Source organism: Microtus oregoni, unplaced genomic scaffold (genome assembly GCF_018167655.1).
Source record: "Microtus oregoni isolate MIOR12 unplaced genomic scaffold, Mior012 000043F_ref0000047, whole genome shotgun sequence".
Classification (NCBI taxonomy): domain Eukaryota; kingdom Metazoa; phylum Chordata; class Mammalia; order Rodentia; family Cricetidae; genus Microtus; species Microtus oregoni.
Window position 1 is genome coordinate 87,716 of NW_024543210.1, and position 23,643 is coordinate 111,358.

General features: G+C 48.8%; 1 protein-coding gene across 6 annotated transcripts in view; it reads right to left on the minus strand.

Moving 5' to 3' along the window:
• The window catches only part of Pacs2 (phosphofurin acidic cluster sorting protein 2), a 64,218-nt gene extending 45,627 nt beyond the window's left edge, over window positions 1-18,591 (minus strand). For 3 of the 6 annotated variants that reach the window (XM_041633192.1, XM_041633189.1, XM_041633187.1), the window contains exon 1: window positions 18,349-18,591. In XM_041633192.1, coding sequence (XP_041489126.1) covers window positions 18,349-18,467 — 119 coding nt within the window. In that variant the 5' untranslated portion in view covers window positions 18,468-18,591. The remainder of the gene's footprint in view (window positions 1-18,348) is intronic. The other 3 variants (XM_041633191.1, XM_041633188.1, XM_041633190.1) reach the window with 1 other exon arrangement.
• Between the last annotated feature and the right edge of the window lie 5,052 nt (window positions 18,592-23,643).

Genomic DNA, 23,643 nt, shown 5'->3' on the forward strand with positions numbered 1-23,643 from the left:
CCTGGAGAGTCTATCTTGATTCTGGCCCTTTCTTGTTTACCATGAGGTAAATAATTTTCTTCTACCATGCTTTTCTATCTTTATGTTCTGCTTCCCCACAAGTTTAAAAGTCAGCAATCATGAACTGAAACTTGAAAACAAGTTTCCTCCTTAAAAATATTTCTGTCGGCCAGGCCGTGGTGGCGCACGCCTTTAATCCCAGCACTCAGGAGGCAGAGGCAGGTGAATCCCTGTGAGTTCGAGGCCAGCCTGGTCTACAAGAGCTAGTTCCAGGACAGCTGGGATTGTTACACAGGGGAACCCTGTCTCGAAAAACAAAAAATAAAAAAATAAATGTTTCTGTCGGGGCTGGAGAGATGGCTCAGCGGTTAAGAGCATTGCCTGCTCTTCCAAAGGTCATGAGTTCAATTCCCGGCAACCACATGGTGGCTTACAACCATCTGTAATGAGGTCTGGTGCCCTCTTCTGGCCTGCAGACATATACACAGACAGAATATTGTATACATAATAAATAAATAAACATTAAAAAAAATGTTTCTGTCTTGGGACATTGGTGGTGCATGCCTTTAATACTAGCACTTGGGAGGTAGAAACAAGAGGATCTTTGTGAGTTCAAGGCCATCCTGGTCTACAGAGCGAGTTCCAGGTCATCCAGAGCTACATAGAGAAACCCTGTCTTGAAAATCCAAGGAAAAAATGTTTCTGTCAAATATCTGCCACAGTGGCAGAGTTAACACAGGCAGAGCCACCTGTGCTCAACTTCAACTAAGAAGGTGAGAGTCTGGGAGCCACCAGCCCTGGGAACATCTAGGCCTCTAGACTTAAATGCCAATACCTTTTACCTCCCGTCCTGTCCCTCACACAGTGGTTCACAGGACAGAGGGTGAAGCCAGGTCCCAGGACTAAGGACTATTAGGAGTTCAAGGCCAAGCTCAACTACATATTTAGTTTCAGGCCAGACCGAACTAAGTGATAGCCTGTCTCAAAATCAAACAAAAAGAATGGGACACACTCTAGGTAGGTGCCAATGGATTCACTTTTCCTGTGCCTTCAACCTTTTGACAGATAATCTCCATTATCAACTTGACTGACTTTGAAAAACACCTAAAAGACTAGTATCCTTCTAGAATATGAGGGTGCTGAGAGCAGAAAGACACACCCAGAGTGCAGGGGCACCATACACAGCTGGAAGCAGATGGAATAAAGAAGGAAAAGGAGATAGCCTGTAACCAAGGCAAGGCATGCTCTTTATTTCCTGCTGAGGTAAACAGCTGTGCTCTACCAAGGATTGGAACCTCTGAAACTGAATAAAATAAACCCCTCGTCCCTTAAACTGCTGCTCTCAGGTTCTGACTAATTCAAATGATCAGCTCTCTAAGGAGAACCTAGGTGTGTCCCGGGCTGTTTTACCAATCCCTCCACAGTTGGCTGGCACTAGTAGAGTCAGGGCACAATGATAGTTTCCACAAGGCCTGACCAGCCCTCTCAGTTGACTACAGTGCATTGTTCCACATTGTAACTACCAATGCGGTGTCATATGGGAACACTGCCAATGAGGCAGGATCCTTACCTAAGACAGACCCAACACCTACTGGGTATAAGACACCTCTAGAGGACACAGTGGCGGGGGGGGGGGGGGGCATCTCCAGTTATTTGATGACACAAGTGCACACCAAGGTCCCTGGGGGTAAGAGACAAGCCTCAAAGGTACAAGTAGGGGGGCAAGAAGCAAACTAAGCCTTAAGAACAGGGAAAGCTGTGCATGTGCATGTGTGTATGTGTGTGTACGTGTGTGTCTTCCAGTCATTTTCTAGGAGTCATGGGTCAACAGAGGGAAGGAACTGCAATGCTGCCCTGCCCACAGGTGTGGGGTGTGGCACTGGACCAGAAGGCAACAGAACAGTGCACATACCCCAGGCATCCCGTCCCCTGAAGATAAGGGGAATGGTGGAGTAGAACCATGAGATTGCCTTGGATCTCTTCCTGATTCTATAGCAAAGACATTTGGGACAGACATTGTTATGAATTAGAACTGCTTCTACTTGAACCTCTGGGAAAGGGTAAGCTGCTGGATGGAGTGAGTCACTATGCAGTAGAGGACTCACACACTAGAATTCACCCAACATGCTCAGACTCCAGGAACCTGGGAGAAAAATGCTGGGCCATAACTTCCCATGTGTCTGTCCCAGGCTGAGTCATGAGGCCTCACGTGGAGGGAAGTACTGGAGACCCTACAACCAACCAGGGTTCAGCTAGGCCCTATACCCCCCTGCACCTCTAGCCTCAGCTGTTATAGCCAGAGAGCAGGGTCCATACAGTAAGAGCTTCACAGCAAATGAAGCTCTGGGCTTCCTTTTAGGGAGGCTCCAATGCCCAGCTGCCTCCTCATAACCTCTACTCAGGCCACACAGGCAAATCCTGAATGTGCTGGAATTAGGGTACATTAGGGCCTCCCACTAGCCATGCCCATAGAGCCAAGAGTCTCACATCACAGAGTCAGCTAGCAAAGCCACCTGTGCTAAGGATGTGGAGAACAATGACCACGCATTATAAAGCATAGCCCATGGGGACAGATAAAACAACTGCACATATTCAGCTAGTCCGGACTTATCCCATGCTTTTTCAGACCTAGGCCAGCTGGCCTTGGTGAGTTCCCGACAGAACATCCCCATTGTCTCAGTGTGTGGGTGCACCCCTCGTGGTCCTGAGTTCTTGCTCGTGCTCCGTCTCCTTCTGCTCCTGATTTGGACCTTGAGATTTCTGTCCGGTGCCCCCATGTGGGTCTCTGTCTCTGTCTAGCTGAACATAGCGGACAATGAGGAATACTGAGAACTCAAGAACAATCGCAGTTGGTTTTTGATCCTACTGCACGTACTGGCTTTGGGGGAGCCTAGGCAGTTTGGATGCTCACCTTATGAGACCTGGATAGAGGTGGGAGGTCCTTGGGCTTCCCACAGGTCAGGGAACCCTGATTGCTCTTCGAGCAGATGAGGGAGGGGGACTTGATCGGGGGAGGGGGAGGGAAATGGGAAGCGGTTGCGGGGAGGAGGCAGAAATCCTTAATAAATAAATAAATTAAAAAAAAAACAACTGCACATAAACAGCTGGACACCAGAGCTCAGAGGGTAAAATATGCAGCCTCACAGACAGATGGCCTGACTGGGATCAATGCTGGTGCAGGCCTCGAAGCAGCCCAGAAACCAGAGGGAGCGACCAAGCGGTCTCCATCCAGGAGGAGATTGAGCAGCAAAGGGAAAATGTTTGAACCAGAACAAGGAAAGCCATGTTCATATGCCACAGAGTCCCAAGGAGAATAAAACAATAGTTTATTTTAAATCCTATCTATTCAGACTGAAAGGAAAGCTCTTCAGAATAACAGAGACGATACATTAGCCACATGGAACAAGGGGCAAATTTATTACAAGTGTCTCAAAACCATAAAAAGGTAAGTCGGAAGGCCAAGTACAAGAGGGAAACAGAAACACAGCCTCCACTCACAAGACTAAAGGATATGCTCCAGGAAAAATAAAGTCACTCCAGCAGGCAGGAGTGGGAGTCACCAGCGATCAAAGTCAGGGAACTGTTCTGTGCAGTGGCCGCAGCACAAAGACCTGCTGAGGAGACATGAAGGCAGCTGAGCCCACACAAGGAATCTGCCTGTCAGGGTTCACTCTCTTAGAGAACAGGAAGAGGTGCTGGTCCTTAAGAGCTAAGCTTCATATTTTAATGGAATTTAAAAAAGATAAGTGACTTAGAAACCCAATTTCTTTCTTTTTTTTTTTTTTTTTTGGTTTTTCGAGACAGGGTTTCTCTGTTGTGGCTTTGGAGCCTGTCCTGGAACTAGCTCTGTAGACCAGGCTGGTCTCGAACTCACAGAGATCCGCCTGCCTCTGCCTCCCATGTGCTGGGATTAAAGGCGTGCGCCACCATCGCCCGGCCCCAATTTCTTTTTATCTCTTAAGATTTATTTATTTTGGGCTGGAGAGATGGCTCAGTGGTTAGGAGCATTGCCTGCTCTTCCAAAGGTCCTGAGTTCAATTCCCGGCAACCACATGGTGGCTCACAACCATCTATAATGAGATCTGGTGCCCTCTTCTGGCCTACAGACATACACACAGACAGAATATTGTGTACATAATACATAAATATTTTAAAAAAAAGATTTATTTATTTTATTTCATGTCTGATTGTTCTGCCTGCATATATGTATGTGTACCACATGCATGCCCAGTACTTCACGTCCAGAAGAGGATGTCAGATCCCCTGCGAATGGAGTTACAGATGGTTTTGAGGTGCCATGTGGGTGCTGGGAACTGAGCGTGAGTCCTCTGTAAGTACTCTTAACCACTGAGCCACCTCTCCAGTTCCTAGAAACCTAATTTTTTAAAACAGAAAATCGATTTTGGTAAACATTCAATTATTTTTCAGGAGAAAATGAGAAAAAACTATCAAGGAACAACAAAGTATAAAATAACAAAAAATAAATGCAAGTATATCAGTGACCATACATACAGGCTATACATGTCAGTTAAAAGCTAGTCCACGGCCTGTGAAATGGTTCAGTGAGTAAAGACCACCAAGCCTGCTGCTTGAGTTCCATCTCCAGGGATGATACAGTAGACACAACCAACTCTTTCAAGTAGCTGTCCTCTGACCTCACACATACTATAGTACATACATACAAATAAACAAATGTGAAAAATAATTGCAGAGGAACTCAGCAATTAAGAGTACTGCCTACTCTTCCAGAGGACCCAGGTTCAATTCCCAGTACCCTAATGGCAGCTCACAACTATCTGTAATTATAGTTCCAGGTGATCTGACACCTTCACACAGACATATGCAGACAAAACACAAATGCACATGAATTTAAAAAAAATTGCGGAGAGGGCTGAGCCAGTAGTTTAATAGTAAACAGCATATACTACTCTCGCAGAGGACCAGAGTTTGGTTCCAGCTCAGTCTCCTAGAACTCCAGTTCCAAGAGACTGACACCCTCTTCTGGCCCCTGCTGGCACTCATACTCACAAACAAGCACATAGACAGAGACACATGGGGGGGGGTTGCACACAGACACACAGAATTATTTTAATATCTTAAAAAAACCCGCCTAGGTGTCTGAGAATTTAAGAGCACAGTCTAGACCCCGTGCGCAGATGACAGCAGAGTCTAGCTGTAAGGAGAAGACCCCATGCGCAGATGACAGCAGAGTCTAGCTGTAAGAAGAAGACCCCGTGTGCAGATGACAGCAGAGTCTAGCTGTAAGAAGAAGACCCCGTGCGCAGATGACAGCAGAGTCTAGCTGTAAGAAGAAGACCCCGTGTGTAGATGACAGCAGAGTCTAGCTGTAAGGGGAAGACCCCGTGTGTAGATGACAGCAGAGTCTAGCTGTAAGGAGAAGACCCCATGCGCAGATGACAGGAGAGTCTAGCTGTAAGGAGAAGACCCCATGCGCAGATGACAGGAGAGTCTAGCTGTAAGGGGAAGACCCCGTGTGTAGATGACAGGAGAGTCTAGCTGTAAGGAGAAGACGCCATGCGCAGATGACAGGAGAGTCTAGCTGTAAGGAGAAGACCCCATGCACAGATGACAGGAGAGTCTAGCTGTAAGGAGAAGACCCCGTGTGTAGATGACAGGAGAGTCTAGCTGTAAGGGGAAGACCCCGTGCGCAGATGACAGCAGAGTCTAGCTGTAAGAAGACCCCGTGTGCAGATGACAGCAGAGTCTAGCTGTAAGAAGACCCCGTGTGCAGATGACAGCAGAGTCTAGCTGTAAGAAGACCCCGTGTGCAGATGACAGCAGAGTCTAGCTGTAAGGGGAAGACCCCATGCGCAGATGACAGCAGAGTCTAGCTGTAAGAAGACCCCGTGTGCAGATGACAGCAGAGTCTAGCTGTAAGAAGACCCCGTGTGCAGATGACAGCAGAGTCTAGCTGTAAGAAGAAGACCCCGTGCGCAGATGACAGCAGAGTCTAGCTGTAAGAAGAAGACCCCGTGTGTAGATGACAGCAGAGTCTAGCTGTAAGGGGAAGACCCCGTGTGTAGATGACAGCAGAGTCTAGCTGTAAGGGGAAGACCCCGTGCGCAGATGACAGCAGAGTCTAGCTGTAAGAAGACCCCGTGTGCAGATGACAGCAGAGTCTAGCTGTAAGAAGAAGACCCCGTGTGTAGATGACAGCAGAGTCTAGCTGTAAGGGGAAGACCCCGTGCGCAGATGACAGCAGAGTCTAGCTGTAAGAAGACCCCGTGTGCAGATGACAGCAGAGTCTAGCTGTAAGAAGAAGACCCCGTGTGTAGATGACAGGAGAGTCTAGCTGTAAGGGGAAGAGTGGTGGTCAAAGTAAAGAACACAAGAAGAGAGATAAAGAAAGGACTTCAGGAAACTCAGACAAGGTCGGCCCTGCAGATCTCAGAACCATCTTGAAGACTGGATATGTGAGGTTTGAGTGGGCCCAACTACATCCTAAGGTAGGCCTGGGACACACGCACAAGATGCCCAGAGGAAGAAAGCTGAGCCTGGAGAGCCCTGGGGCCGGTGCTGCCATGCAGCCTGTCGCTGTAGCATACGCAAATGCCCGGAAGGAACAAGTGTGGAATGGTGATGCCTTTCCTAAGCAGTACCACTGTAGCAACAGTTCCCAAGTCTCATTGCCCTTCACAGCATCCTATCTTTGTTCCTTCCCACAAATCTCCTGGGCGTCTCTAGGCTCCAGCTAGCCTCCCAATTCTCTATTGCAATCACCCTGCAGGTGTGACTGCACCCTTGATGGAGAGCTTAGCAGTCTTCCTTCCATGGGACAAGGTACAACACATCAATGTTAGACATGGAACATCAGGGTGATTTTATCTTCAGATGATTTTATTCAGTTTTATTTCTCTGCATTTTCTCCCTTAATTACCTCTGTTTTCTTGTATCCCCACTTTTCCTTCACAGGCTGGGAATGAACCAATCTCAGGTACACTAGGCAAGTGCACTACACCTACCTGGGCCACACCTCGGAGACCCAAAAGATCACTTTTAGAGACTGGAATCTCTGTACTTGGTGAGCTCGGTTAACAGAACTGCAGCTCTGGAGTGAACTTCCCAAGTGTTAATCCTGGTTGTCCCCAAGACTGACCTGACTCAGCTCTTGTGAGAAGCTCTGTGGATGGTTGTACGTCATTTGACTAACAACACAGCAACCCTCAAAATGCCCAGGACTCTAGCCCCTGACTTTACCATTGTAAGCTAGGAGACTGAGCTCAAACGTTGGCCAGCTTGGTATCCAGGATAGAGGCAGTAGGCAGGTAACTGTATGTAGTCTGGCCTTGGTTCTGGGGCTTTTGTCCAGGTGTTATGCTGGACACACAGGACCTGAGAGAAGCCAGAAGAGGAAAGGCTGAAGGTCATGCCATAGTGATGAGACATCTGTACCCAATATGGTCAGCTATATCCAGGAACCCCATAAACGACAAGCTTATCCCAAGTTAGTCCTCCACTTGGATTACTTGCTCTTGCACAGTGATGCACTGTGTCCAACACCTGACACTTCGATTGAACATCTTGCTGAGGACCAATTACAGCCAACCCTGGCTACCGATGGCCCAGATGCAGTGTTCCACCTTATTGTCTCCTTCTGCCACATGAGAATGCAGGTGGAGAAACTGAAGTGATGCCTGAAGCTCCCAACTGCATGCCTGTGGATCCAACTATGCCTGAAGCCAGTCAGCTCTATATCAACAGAAGCAATGATGCCCATCTCTATTCATTATCCTTAATGCAACTAGAAGACGCTAAAAAAGAAATTCATAAGGAACTCTCATATCCAATCAGACATACTTTTTTTTTTTAAAAAAAAATCTGAACAAAGTTAACTTTATTGGGACACCCAGTTACGTTGTCTTCCCTGCACTGAGGGCAATCCATCTTCCTAGAAAGGTGTGGAGGAATCACAGTCACTGTCCTAACGGGGAGCCTCCAAACACATCCCACATAGCAAGGCAGCCTGGGCTTCTATTTTAAGCACAGAGCATGTGTGATTTTGATGACCCAGGAGCAGAACCCCTCCACATATCCTTGAGCAGTGTCAGAGCACAGAATTCCCCAGCTGGTGGTGCAGCTGTTCCTGTCGGCCTGCCAGACCCCTGCCTCAGGCCTCTGTGTAGTGGTGATCACATGGGCTGGTAACAAGGCCACGGCAGTGTTCCGTAAGGGCAGCTGGAATGTCTACATTGAGTGGGGGTGTCCACACACGGGTCTGTTCTCCAGGAGTCACTACTACCCTTTCTTAGGGAAAAGGTATTTTCCAGGAAACAAAACAGGAATTAGTGAAAGAAAAGTGAGGATGATGATAAGGCTGCATCTCAAGTCATAGAAGGCCAGACGCTTGGAGAAGGGCTGGGTCCCCTTCATCCTCCAGGCCCTTGGCCCCAAAAACTAGCTTATGGGTCATGGGAAGAGGTTCCTTCATCTTCTTGTGTACATGACTGTGGGCAGACTCTCCATCATCCAGAGCCACTCTTCCTCAGTGCAGGGAGTTCCCCCAAAGCAGCCTTCAAAATACCTCCCAGGTCCTGGTTATCTGGAAGTCAGGGTCCTGAAAAGAAACCTTTACAAGCCAGAGGCCTGAGCCTGTAAGGGCCCAGCTTTCCATCTGCAGATGTCCCACTGGTAATTAAAGAAGTATCTAAATGCTCCCGTGACATTCCAGAGATGAGCCAAAGTGTATGGAGCAGCTGTCCAGTCTCCCATGCTCTCTGGGTGTGTGCATCAACTCCTCCTACCCCAGCAGATAGTCTCAGATCCCACCCAAGGCATAACTATGCAGGACGCTGTCAGTGGGCAGATGCCAGCTCTGGTCTCTACACTATCACCAGGAATTGAACTCAGGATGCCTGGAAGAGCAGCCAATGCTCTTAACCTCTGAGCCATCTCTCCAGTCTCCTCTTTTTTGTTTTTCAAAGGGTAAAAATCCATCAGTCGTGCTGAAGGGAGGCATTTGGTGGTCCAAACAGTAAGTTCAGGGGCTGAAGCAATGTCTTCATCAGTTAAGAGCACTGGCTGCTTCTTCCAGAAGACCCAGGTTCCATCCCTAGCACCCACAAGATGGCTGACAACTAACTGTTCTTAACTCCAGTTCCAGGGGATATGACGCCCTCTTCTGGTTCACAACAGTACTGCATGCATGTGGTGCACAGACATTAAGGCCAGGCGCGCGCAGCGCGCGCGCACACACACACACACACACACACACACACAAAACAGGCAGTTTAGAAAAGCTAGACAGCTCAGTGGGTAAGGGCACCTCCTGCCAAGCCTCATGGCCTGAGTTTGATTGCCTGCATAATAGAGAGAACTGATTTCCAAAACTGCCACGTAAGTACCCACATACACATATATACACATACACACACACAATAAATAAATATAAAAAATTATATTTTATTCAACAAGGTCTCCCTATGTAGCTCTGGTTATCCTGGGATTCCCTATGTAGACCAGGCCGGTTTTGAACCTACAGAGACCTGCCTGCCTCTACTTCTCCAGTACTGGGATTAAAGTGCCACCATGCCCAGAAAGTGTGAAGGAAAAAAATAAGACAAAAGGAGTCCAGAGTCAGGCCTGAAACCAGCAGAGCTGAGGGAATGGCAGCCCCCACACTGTGTAAGGAAGCAAGGGTCAGAGCGGCATGCAAGCAAGCATGAGGGGGCCACAGCTGATTATGACCAAGGCCAGATGGGTGAAAAAGAGTCCATGTCAGTCCACCTGGACACTCAATTCATGGAAGCCTAAACCAAAGCTCCCCGGCCAGGCCTAGCAAGGGCCTACCCCAGACTCAGTCAAGTCTCTCCCCAGCACAAGAGAGCCTCTGGCCTCCAGGCACTCACCTGCCAGCAAGACATCTTCCAAAGGCACTGGCCAGCTTTATACTGTCCTGGCAAAGGCTGAAGGTGTCCACTGTACTGCTCACCTTGGTGGCCAACTCAGCATATGTGCACAACCTTGCCAAAAGCTGTTGCAGGAAGTACATGCCAGATAGACAGAACTATGGACCTTTCAGAAAGATGGACAAGGGATCTAACAGTTGTCTGGGGACTGTCAGACTCAGATTCTCCTGCTATGATAATGTAGTTTCGTCTGCCTAAGGTAAGATGTCAGAGGACAGAAGTAGAAGGTGTTGCAGTGAGAAGGGTGCATGGGGATCCAAACCTATCCTGCCTAGACACTCCATCCTAATGACTAGGAGTTCACTGTGGCCTGTGTGCATCCATGCCAGACATAAATGCAGGAAGAACCTGACACCTTGGAGACAGGATCCATTCTGAAAATGGCGCCTCTGGGGCTGGGCCACAGGGTGAGTTCTACAAGACCTTGGTACTTGACAAGGAGTGTATATTGTAGGGGAGTACCCTCAATCCTGACAGGGTGGTGAGGAGAGGCTAGTGGGATAGTAGGAACAAACCACCACATCTGTGAGCACCAGAAGGGAGAAGATCAGCATGGTCTCTGGTATCTTGCACTGCCCATCTCTATCTCTCACAGATTTAGGCACCTCTGCTTAGCAGACATCTGCACCTCAAGAGACGACTCAGGAGACTCAGGGCCACAGCTTCAGTCCTGGGGCTCCTGCCTCCCTGCACAGGCTCTTGAGACACTGGGAGCACTGCCTGAAAGTTCCAGGACTGCTGCTTGGAGTTCTATTCTCAGAGGCCATGTACAGCACTTGCCATCCCTAGAAGCCTATACAAAGCCCATCTTTGCTCTAGAATACCCACCTTCAAAGCAGAGAGAACTCAGCTCTAGATACATTCACATACTATGTTTAGGTCACTGTAGGTAACCAGGTACTCGTGGAGAGGAGCCAGCAGCTCACACATATTATTAGTGGAAACACCTGAGCACCAGTAGTTCCCAAAGAGATTGGCAGCCCTGGAGTTTGAGTCTAGAATGAGCAAGGCAGACCCTGAGCACAGGCCGTGGGCCTTCCTACCCATGTCCCCTCTCATCTGCACCTGAGGGCATACACACAAACACACAGCCACTTCTATTGTTTTGGCTATGCCACCTGAAGCCAGGGCCCTAAAGATTCCCTCCAAATGATGGAGTTCTGCCACCTGCATAAATCCACCATTGCATTAAACGAGACCCCAGTGAATAAAGCAGCAGACCTCACTCTAGAATGTCCTCCCACTCTCGACCCTGCCTCACCAAACCTTCCTGAGACCCAAGAAAAGAGTGGATGGCTATGTGACAATAGCAAGGACCTTGAACTGCAAAGCACCTTGGCCCTGCCTAGTTCTCAGGTCATGAGTAGTCAATGATGCCCAAGGCAGTGCAGGCCACAGCTTTTGCATGAAGCCACTTGAGGGAAATGAAGATGTCACAGCACTAAGTTCCACAGGGAGAGTCAGCCTGTTTGGATAAGAGCATTCCACACAATATCCCATACCAGGACAGAGAAGTGGCCACAGACAACTTTGCCTGCCTGTGTCCTAAAAGCAGTGCCTGAGTAGGATGGGCAGATCAGAGCCATGCAGACTCCAGCCATGTGCCACGCCTATTCTGAATCCACAGGGCTTCTCCAAGGGGCAGTCTTCCCCATCTTCCCACTGAGCTATGTTATGGAGATGCCAAGCCCACAGCCTTTCCAACTCAAGTCAGCCTCTCCAGTGCCTTCCTCCTCCAAAAGAGTCCACTCTCGAACCTCACACACTCCTCTGTCCACTTCACCCCACTCAAATCCATCTCCAGCTAAACTTACATCAATTCAGGCTTCCAAGCAGCACTACTTTCCCAAGCAAACCTTCAAAAATAATCTAGAGTCTTCCCCTTACTCAAAGAAAAGTCCACATTCTTTAGCATGCCATCTTGGTCAATTACAACACTCAATAAGTTACTTTCTTGAGACAGACCTGGTCTGGACTGAGGAAGACAGACATGATGCCGATAAAAAGAGCTAAGCCTGCAGCAAGGAGGGAGAAGAGGTCTAGAAGGACTATGCTAGCACATGAACACATCAGGCAATTGCCAAAGAGGTACACGGCTTGCTAGCCATCATACCTCCTTACTCATCTTCTGACATGAAAGACTGACATGTCCACACGTCCACCCAGTACTGCAGAAGTAAGTGGGGAGCACATTGAGGAGACAACAATCAAAGAGAAAAGGGCTGAGAACCTCCCAGAACTAAAAACCACGAATCCAAAAGTCCTTCAACCTTAATAGGGGTCAGCATAAAAGAATACACGCCATAGCATATCATCAGATAAGCTGTCACAACAAGAAAGTGACCACAAAGCCAGTCAACACACTGCCTTCCAATGAGTCATGGCTGCCTGACAGCTGCCTCCTGAACAGCAAGACCAGAGGCTACAGTCAGTGGCCACCCTGAGGGAGATGCTACCCCTGGAGTCAGCACCAGGCCCTAGGGGACAATAAAGAGACAAGACACCATTGGCTAAAAGAGCACTTCATAGTTATCATATCTTCCTTGGAGGAAAGCCTCAGGACGTCTTTCTAGTGCAGGGAGGAGGATCCCAAGTCCTGAAGTGTGAGATACAGAGGGCAAGTGCTACAAGCAGCCTAAAGCTATCAGGTAAAGCAACACAGACAGCATCACCAGGCTTAAGGGGACTGGCAGTTCACTGCGGCAGCAGCATGTGCAAACGAAGGGCTGGGGCTAAAGAGCTCTGCAAGTTGTATCACTTCAGAGAAAGGTACAAATGACTAAAATATAACACAAGGATGCAGCTCAAGTTCACAGAGCTAACCAGGAAAAAAGTTACAGCAAATTTTACTATTAATGAGGGAGGGGAATTCAGTGCCAAAACAAGGTGAAGCAAAAGAGAAAAGAAGTGCAGGATGATACAAAGCACAAAATAAAATAGATATGAATACAGTATTGCCAACTTAGGTGAATAAAAATAGACTGGATGATTCATTTAAATAAAGGAATATCAGAATGTCAGATTGGGTGAATACTAAATTTAAACACGCACTGAATAACCAGTTATACCTCACACATAAGGCTTTGTGACAGTTTAAAGAAAAAGGGGGTGGTTACCCGCTGGGGATGTAGCTGAGTCGGCAATGTGTGCCTAACATGCATAAAACCCTGAGTTTGGTCACTAGCCAACACAGAAACCAGGCGTGGTGGACATGCCTGTAATCCCAGCACTTGGGATGTGAAGGTAGGAGGCTCATCCACTGCTACATTCTGAGTTTTAGATACATGAAGACCTGTCTCAAAAAGAAAGAGAAAAAAGAAAAAAAAGAAAAGAAGAAAGCTTGGCTTTTGTGGGTTTTGTTTTGTTTTTGTTTTCCAAGACAGGGTTTCTTTGTAGCTTTGGAGCCTGTCCTGGAACTAGCTCTTGTAGACCACTCTGGCCTAGAACACTCAGATATGCGCCTGCTTCTGCCTCCGAGCCTCCAAGTGCTGGGATTAAAGACACCACCTGTCTTGGTTTTTGTTTTGTTTTGAAAGTAGAGCTATTGAGATGCATCAATGGGTAAAGGTGCTTGCCTCAAAGTCTGATGACCCAAGTCACTCCCTGAGTCACATAGGATGGAAGGAGAAAACTGACTCCTGCGAGTCCTGGATCTCTGAGTTCGAGGCCAGCCTGATCTACAAAGCAAATTTCAGGACAGCCAGGGCTAGAGTGAAACCCTGTCTCAAAAACCAAACAAAAAAACTTACAATGGCAGTTTAGGACCCACAGTCCATGTCAGCTGGGTGCCAGATATAGACCTCAGTGGTAGAGCACTAAGTTCTTCATATCTGAACAGCAAGCACACGGGAAACTCTGGACACTACCCATCCCAAAGGAGAGTCTAAGGGAAAGTTACCGCACTGTCCAGGACCACTGGGAGTATGGAAGCTGTGCCCTCACCTTAAACTGGAGCAACAAAAGATGAGTTTCATTGAGATGTCCACAATATCAACATTAAGGAACGAGTCTGACGCAGACACACATGACTTGTCAGCAGAACCCACACATTCCTCAGGATGCATCACAGACCTCAGCCAATGCAACACACATGCCTGAGAAGCAGCTCAGGCCATTCTCTGACAACCACATGCAGCTCAGAAGATCGCATGGGCATTTCAGAGCCTTTCTGTCGTCACAGTCACAACCCAGTCGGTGGCAAACCAGATTTAACACACATTCATATCCTGGAGATTTCTAAGACAGAACAGAGAAACAACTAAAACAGTGGGCTTTACCAAAATCAAAAGTCCTGCTCATCCAAAAACACCAGAGCTGAGCACGCAGACATATCTGTGGTCCTGGCCACTCAGGAGGCTCACCTGAGCACCGCAGTTTGGAGGTCAGTTTGGGCAGAGTGTGAAACCATTCTCCAGCGAAATCACAAAGCACATCCGTAAGAAGAGCGGCAAACCCCAGAGCAGAAACACTGGCAAAGAGCATCCACTTTCACTGCATGAAGGACTCCTCAACTCAATGAGGAAGACATATCCTTCCCAGTAAAACCAGGACACAACCTCCACTTCAGACATGTGACAGCACATGGGGAAAACCTTGACTCTATCCATCTCCGAGGAGAGTCTAGGGAAATTTACCACACTGTCCAGGACCACTGGGAGAGCGGAAGATTGTGCCCTCCCTCCCTGTACCTTAAACTGAAGGCTTCTCTTTCTTTCTTTCTTCCTTTCTTTTTTTGATCTTTGGTTTTTCGAGACAGGTTTCTCTGTAGCTTTGGAGCCTGTCTTGTAACTAGTTCTGTAGACCAGGCTGGCCTCAAACTCAGAGAGATCTGCCTGCCTCTGCCTCCCGAGTGCTGGGATTAAAGGTGTGCGCCACCACCGCCCAGCAAACTGAAGGTTTCTTAAACTAAAGCCCTATGACAAAAATCACCAAATGATAGCCTCAAACTCCAAAGAAGCCAATGTCTAAAATGAGGGTTCATTCTTACAAGGGGGTATTATGTTCCAACAGAAAGGAAAGTCGGCTGACCAAAAAGCATGAATGCATCAAAGAGTCTCGCTCTATCCACAGAGCCCTCTGGAGAGAGGGTACTGCCTGGGAATGCAGAGCTGGCAGCATCAGGAATGACAAAGAAGGAAGGAGGCTCCGCTCCTTGCTGGACGGACAGAGATGTCTGTGCCTTCCACAAACATACATATACAATGGTGTGCACTCTGGACAGCAACTGTTGTCCACACACCAAGTGAGCCAGCGCATGGCCTAGAAGTCAGTGGCGGTAAGAAAAAAGACGCAGGTGCACAAAGTTTGGAAGTGAGTTAATAATGTCAAAAAGAAAAGAATTTGAGGGGCTGGAGAGATGGCTCAGTGGTTAAGAGCATTGCCTGCTCTTCCAAAGGTCCTGAGTTCAATTCCCAGCAACCACATGGTGGCTCACAACCATCTGTAAAGAGGTCTGGCGCCCTCTTCTGGCCTTCAGGCATACAGACAGAATATTGTATACATAATAAATAAATAAATACATTTAAAAAAAAAAAAGAAAAGAATTTGAGTGAAAGAACAAAGGTTCAAAGACCTTTGGTAAAGGTAAAGACCCTGCTGAAGAGTGGAAGGAGAACATACCTAGGAACGGAAAACTCTGGAATCCCAGCAGTATGGTAGGGCAGACACTGACTGTCCCTAGCAGCTGTTGAGGCAAGGTGAACTTGGCAACACGGCCGGGACAGCACTGAGTATCAGGAGTTGGATCCTCCCTCCCATGAGCTTCAGGATGCCTAGTACCCAGCTTCCCCCAGGACAGAGAGCTATCTCACTACCTCCCAGGGAAGGAGAATTGAAACTCTACCCATGTCAAAGTAACGGGGATGGATTCTGTCCCCACCCCACCACCCCACACTCCAGGCCAACTCTGAGGGACACACACAATTAAAAGAGGATTTCAACAGTTTTAGGTGGGCAAAGATTACTATTCCCCGTAGAAACTGCTGAGACTCAAGTAGGGGGAAAATGAGAAAGAAAAATTGGCAAAAGACATGAATAGGAATTTCTCTAACAGGGAAGTACAAATGGTCTAGATTCATAATCAGAGAAATTCAAACTAAAACCACAACACTGTTTCACACCCACCAGCTTGGCAAGAATGTGAGGCAGTGAGGATTCTCGCCCTAGCACTGGGGCTGGAGTTGGCACAGCTGCTTTAGGAAGCAACTGAATAGTAACACTGAGCGAACACACACCCACACCTCTAAAAGTCCTCCTACTCGGTAAAACACATTCAAGTAGGTCCTGCCTGCCACAGGGACAGGCATGCACGCGGGCAATAGGTAAGAAAACCTCCTCTGCAATGGCAATGGCAGATTTGTAACTGGGCAAAAACCTGGCAATATCCCTTAGCAGAAGCCCAGGTTTCATCATTCCAAGGGAATACTATGCAGCAGTGATGCTTCAGCAGCCACCAGCACAGATGCAGCTCCCAGAACTGGAGACTTGACCAAAGCCAGGGTGAAGAGTGAAAAGAACTCAGGGAACACTATCATGTCCTGTTTGCAACACCCAGAAGAGCAGCACTGCACAAAGGTGATATGACGGTATGTGCCAAGGGTGCATGCACAGGAGGTATATGCATCAGCAGAGCAGAGGTCAAACAGCACACAGGACAGAGATCAGGCAGCACTGTACTGAGACTACATGCTTTTTACACACATGGAGTGGTCCTCACCACTCCAGAAAGTCTCTCATCTCTGACCGGGCCCAAACCCAGAACACCCCAACATCTGCTGCTGCTCACCCAAGATGCCCCATCCTTCCCTGTGTGCAAGCCTTTCCTGCCGCTGCTATCCCCTACAGAAAAGGGGTATTCTAGGAGTATGCAAGAACAGAGACCAGAGAAGGCAGGATGGAGCGTGCCTAGAATCCCTGTACACAGGAGGCAGACAGAGGCAGGCGGATCTTTGTGAGTTCAAGGCCAGACTGGTCTACAGAGTGAGCTCTAGGACAGCCAGAGCTATACACAGAGAAGCCCTATCTCGAAAAACAAAAAACAAACAAAAAATTACCAGCCACCTTTAGAGGGATAATGAAATGGTCTCTGTCCCCTTCCTTACCAGGGTTAGACATCTGTCTTAGGTGAGTGTGACATGTACCTGTAACCGTAGTTCTAACTATAAAATAAGCTGAGGGATGGGGGGGAGGTGGATCACAAGAGCTTAAGAGTTCAAGAACAGCCTCAGCAACATAATGAGATTCAGTAGCAGAAAAAAGGAAGAAAGAAAAGGGGAAGAGAGGAGGGAAAGAGAGAGACCCCCCTGGCTCTCATTTAAGGAACTCAGGGGCTGCTAAAAGGGCCAGTGTGAAGCGGGGTGCTCAAGATAATGATATAAAGAAGCAGAACTAGAGTGGGAGGGTCCAGCTCCCCCCACCCCTCCCGGCTTTGGTAGTTTGGGAGATGCTCCCAGTGAGGCAAATGCTGACCCTCAGGTCTCAGCACTCCAGATGCAACACAGGTCTAGGAATTGCGTTCAGTAACCATCCTTTCTTTCCCAAAGGCACAGCCAAAAGGGAAAAGTCACTATCTGAACCCCAACACCACACTCAGGGGCCTGCTGAAAGAGTCGGCAGAGTGAGAGCCACAGGCCAACCTGAAGCTCACCTGCAAATGAAGTACCTTCTCTTCACAGGGTTTCTCTACTCAGGGGCACACCGTCCAGGTTCTGTACCTGGAAGGCTCTTTGGGGACAAGCCCACTTTCCCTGTCTCCCCAGAGGAAAGCCTGTAGCGTCTTTAGCCTGGTGTCTGGATTTCTTTTTCCCTCACTAACTGAGGCTCCTGAGTAGGATCCAAGTCAAGAAGAAATCACCAAAGTTTCAAGCTGGGCAAGTAGAATGAGAAGCTGTAGGTCCACATAAAGATAGGTGTCCACAGTGCCCGCCCGGTGGGTAAATCTTGCCTAGTCCTTTCCACGGAGCGAGTGGAAGGTCGCCTACCCAAGAGAGGGAGGCCAGGCTTCGGCAAGCGTAAAATTAACAAGCTCCAAGCAAAGAGTAGAAAGGACTCCGGAGCTCTCTCCACAGCTCCCGGCACAAGGCCGACAGGTGAAGAGAGAGCAGACCCGACCCGCAGGGCACAGGGGAGGCAACCGTGGAGTGAGCCTCAGGCCCAGGCCTCTGGGGTGTGACAGTGCCGCTGCACACCAGAGGAGAGCGGTAGCACTAGCCGAGAGCTCGACCGCCCGAGGTGTCTGCGGTCCGCTGCGCGCAGCCCCGCCCGGGACGCAGGTGTCAAGGTGCGGGCAGAGCACTGGCCCCCGAGCCGCAGGCCCGCTGCCCCGCCCCAGCCCTCGCCTTGCTGTGGCCCGCGCGCGCTCGGGGGCGCGGGGTCCTGGCCCGCGGGCAGGTGCGCGCGGACAAAGCGCAGCGCGGGGGCGTACCTGGGCACACAGCTGGGGCTGGAGCCGTCCACCTCCCAGGTGGCGAACAGGTTCATGGGCACGGGGGTGTTGAGTGCTCCGGGCGCGCCGGGCAGGCCGAGTCGGCCCCGCTCGGCCATGGCGCCGGCCCCGCCGTCCCTCGGCGGCCTGGGGCTGCGCCGGGCCGCGGGAGCGCGGCGGGCGGGCGGGCCGGGCGCGCGGAGGGCGGCGGCGCGGTCACATGGCGCCGGCGGCCGGGCGGGAGTCGGGCAGGCCCGCGGGCGGTGTCCGGACTGTGCCCGTACCCCGCCCCCTACCTCTTCGCGCTGCCTATTGGTCGGCAGGGCAGGGCTCTCGCGTCACACCCAATCACTGCCTACCGGAAGTGAGGCGCGCGCCTAAGGGCGTCTCTGGCGCCCAGCCGCGGGAGTGAGCGCGCGCGCCTGCGCAAAAGCTCTGCCCTCCCAGGGACCCAAGGCAGTCGGTGCGATGGCTACCGGAGGGGCCAGGTCAACGAGCCCTCAGGCTCCCTGCCACGGGCCGTGGGCTCGGGCACGTGCCCATGTACCCTGGTGTCTTCTGTCCCTTACCATCCTGTGTGTCTCCGTGTAGGACCCCAAGGCCTCCGGGATCCTCTAGTACTCCGTAGGCCCCACCCACTCTTATCCCTTGAGGAGTTTCAGCTACCATCTGTCCTCCCTTGCTGCCCCCCTGCAGCAACCTCCTCCCATTCAGCCTCCTCCTACATTTAGCAGTGCTTATTTATTGACTTTTAAGTTTTTCTCAAGAACATCAGAACAAATATGTGGGACAGGGTGCTTTCTGCCTTGTTCACAGTGATGTGATAACTCGGGCCAATAGGAGCTGTGTGTAAAGGGGGGGCAATCAGACTGCCCCCAGGGCAGGGGACACCAGCAGGCATGACTTTGGGAAGGCTGACTAGGGGCTCAGGAAGAGGCTCCGTCCCTCCCTCTTTTTTTTTTTTTTTTTTTTTTGCTGTCTTTGGTCAAAGTCAACAAATTTAGGAAAAAGCTTTTCTGGCATGTCTTGTTTCTTTGTATCCACAGCTTTACACAATTGCCTTTCTTCTTCTGGGTCCCATGTCTTATTATCTACAAGTATTTTATTGAAACAATTCTAACCCAAGCCAATTTGACCTGGCTGTCCCTCCTTGCCCTTCGGGTTTACCCCAGCAACCCCGCTTTCTGCTTTTCTTCCCTGGAAGGCCCTGTGGGGGTGGTCCTTCCCTTGCTGTGACACCCCACCCCCTGCCGGCAACATTTGGTGCTCCTCTGCCAGAGGCAGCCTTCTGCTGTAATTCCTTCAGGACAGGAGCTGCAGACAGCTGCAACTGCTTAAAGCCAGAGTCCCACTTTGAAGAGAACAAGGGGACCTGTGTTTTCCTCATGTTCCCCACTCATTGGGGTGGTGAAACAAAGTCCAGAGGGTCTGTCAGTCTGTGGCCAGCTGAGATGAATATTGTCTGACATTGCAGCCCTACTGGGGCCAGTAATGAGGCTTGTACCTAGGAAACCGCAGGCTGTGTTCACTGAGATTCAGCAGCCTTGGTGGACAGGCTGCCTTTGATTGGAAGCAAAGGACAAGCATCCACTGACCTCAGCAATTGGCATACATTGCTGGGCACAGACCAAGGGTGCATTTGAAGGCAGAAGAATGGGCTGCCTGATGAGTTGTGTCTGTGTGCACCAGGCATGCATTGCAGCCAGGGTCAAGGGAGGAAATGAGGGTGACCAAGCTGTGCACACTGGGGCCTGGCACCGGTGGCCTTGGTTGAGCTGTGCCTTCTTGTACTAGACACCATTGTAGGTTCTCAATGAATGTGACATATCTGCCTATTCTCATTTTTTTTAATATTTATTTATTATTATGTTTACAATATTCTGTCTGTGTGTATGTCTGCAGGCCAGAAGAGGACATCAGACGTCGTTACAGATGGTTGTGAGCCACCATGTGGTTGCCGGGAATTGAACTCAGGACCTTTGGAAGAGCAGGCAATGCAGCCATCTCTCCAGCCCCCTGCCTATTCTCATTTTATTTTTTTATTTTTTTATTTTTTTTAATATTTATTTATTTTGTATGCAATATTCTGTCTCTGTGTGTTTGTAGACCAGAAGAGGGCAGCACAGCAGACCTCATTACAGATGGTTGTGAGCCACCATGTGGTTGCCGGGAATTGAACTCAGGACCTTTGGAAGAGCAGGCAATGCTCTTAACCACTGAGCCATCTCTCCAGCCCCCCGCCTATTCTCATTTTAAAGGGGAGGAAAGTGAGATGCATGCAACTCTGTACTTTCTGAGGGGAAGCATCAAAGTGTGTGTGTGTGTGTGTGTGTGGTGGCTGTCTGTTAAGGTCATGGGGGCATGTTAGTGATGACCAGTGTATGTTTTCCCAGTGAATAGATAGCAGTTTGAATCTGTTTCGCCAAACCTCTGCATTTGAAAGTAATGCTATGTCCATTTTGTAAACTGTAGGTCCCAAGATCAGTTCCTCTTCCTGTAAACTGGGGTTGATGTGATTCCCGCCCTTCCACATCTGGAGTGTTTTCCTACAATTTATCCTGAAAAATTGGAACAGAATTCAGGATGAACTTCTGTGGACAACTGAGGTGGCTGGTCATGGGGAGAAAGCCCAAGGAGAGTGTCCTCCAGTGCCCTGTAGCCCTAAATGAGCACACATAACCCACTGTTAAGGCCAGACAACATATTGCATGCTCGCCAGCAAATCATTTGTTTGTCAACAGTGAAATAAATTTTTGGGTTCTTTAAAGGACCTTGGGTAGTGGCAGGAAGTAGAGGTTCCTACAGGCACACAGATTGTCACTGGGTTTCCCTCAGCCTGCACATTGAACCTCACAACCTCATAACTGGTGCCCTGGACCATGGATTCCTTGGGAACTACTGATCTGTTTAGTGTGGGTTAAAATGATGAAAACCTGGCATGAGGATGTGATACACGTGAGAAACTGCAGACATGGCATGGCCCATGCCCAAAGAAGTTCCTTCAGAGTCTAGGGACCTTGGGATGTGTCTAGGGCACAGGAACCACAGGAACCCTGACCATACTAGGCATGCACTAGACTTGTGTCCATGGATTTAGTGAGCACTGGTGGGCACTGAGCCTTCTGCTGTCTTCTGGTCCATCCTCCTTTACACTGTTAACTTTGGGCTCCAGTGTTGTAGATTATTTTAAGATATGTTCCATTTGTTTATGCTGTGGACATTTGTTTTAATGATGCAAAGATGTTTTACATTCTTTTCTGTTGCATCTGTTTAACTCTGTGAAGCAGTGGTACTTTGCCAGTTTAAAACACCTGATGGTCTAATAAAGAGCTGAATGTCTCTTGCAAGACAAGAGAGAGAATAGGAGGGGCTGGCAGGCAGAGAGAATAGATAGAAGGAAAAAAAGGGAGAAGAAGGAGCAGGATAGAAAAGGAGGAGGGGGCCATTAGAGGCCAGCCACCCAGCTACATAGCACACTACAGAGAAAGAAGTAAAGAAAGGTATATAGAAATAGAGAAAGAGTTGGACAGTGGTGGCGCACGCCTTTAATCCTAGCACTCAGGAGGCAGAGGCAGGTGGATCTCTGTGAGTTTGAGGCCAGCCTGGTTTACAAGAGCTAGTTCCAGAACAGGCTCCAAAACTACAGAGAAACTCCATCTCAAAAAACGAAAAAAAAGAAAAAAGAAAGAAAGAAAAGAAAAGAAATAGAGAAAGATAAAAACCTGGATGCAAAAGGTAGACAGGGATAATTTAAGAAAAACTGACAAGAAACAAGTCAACCTAAGGCTGACCATTTAAAAGAAAGAAGACTCCATGTATGATTTATTTGGGAGCTGGGTGGTGGGTCTCCCCAAAAAGCCAAAAGAGCAAAAAGAGTAAGACAACAAACAACACTTCAGTCCATCAGGTGAGTTCCAAAGGCCTGGGGAGCTCATGTTTCTGTGACAGCTTGGTTCATATTCTGCATCCCTGCATGGTTAAGTCCCTGTGAACCTTGTTTGTCAGGGACAGGGCTACAAACTTGGCCAAGCTACTATCAAGGAGGCAGGAACAGAAACTTGACACACAGAAGACACCCTGGTCACGTGGAGTGTGGGTCATGGAAGCCTTTGGGGAAAGGAATGTTCTGTCTGGGAACCTTGGTAGCCTTCAGAAGCCAAGTGGGGTGTTAGGAGAGGCTGTGGGCAGGAAGGCTCGTGGCAGAGCACCAGACACTGGGTCATTCTGAGCCGAGCAATGTTGCGGACATGATCCGTAGGAGTGGAACAGAACCACAGATGTTATCGAGGAAACAGATTCTCCTGTAGTATTCCTAGTCTTATTAATAGAAGACTTCAAAAGGAGACTCAAACAATTTTATTAGCATTTAAAAGAAAACACGGTACGGGTTAGGTAAAAATCCCGACAGCCATCAGGAAAAGGTGAGAAAACATGCTTTCTAACTTAGTCATGGAATAGAAATAGCTTACTCAAAAAGGAACAATGGAGGCTGAAGGACGGGCTCAGCTAGAAGAGCATTTGCTGTTCTTGCAGAGAACAGGAGTTCAGTTCCCAACATCCATGTCCAGCTCCATGGAGATCCAACACAGTCTAATTGCCTCTGCACACCCACACAAAATAAAATTAATCTCAAAAGAAGAAAAAGAACGTCCAATGGAAACGAGCTAATGAGCAAAAACCTGGCCACTCACTGTATGGCCTTTTATAGCACACACCTCTTTTGCTCGTTGTATTTCCTGAATTTGTCTCCAACATACTTTATTCCTTACATGATGCCAGGTAAAGACAGGTTCCTAGTCTTCCTCTGTGACTTCTTTCATGTTTTTGTTGTTATTAGTGTTTGTTTTTGAGACAGGGTTTCTCTATGTAGCCTTGGCTGGTCTGAACTCTACGTAGAACGGGTTGACCTTGAACTAAGTCACAGAGATCTGTCTGCACCTGCCTCCTCAGTGCTGGGATTAAAGGCCTGTGCCTCCATGCCTAGCCAATCTGTTAATCTTGATGTAGCTATTTAGTCCCTAGTCTCCTACCAAATAACATTTGGAACAAGAACTGTTTGTCGTTGGAGAAGTGTCCTTGGGAAACCACCAAAAAGTTCAAAGTTTACAGGCCCCTGCTGTAACTCCATTTTCTGATTTATCTTATGTCTTACCTAGTTAGGCAAGAGTCTGAGCTTTATACATCAATATGGCCTGTGGGTCTTCTATGTCGATGCCCTGCTAGGGGGTTGGCATGGAGCAAAACATAAACCACTAATGCTGACAGCAGTCAGAACTGCTACCGGGAGCTACCTCA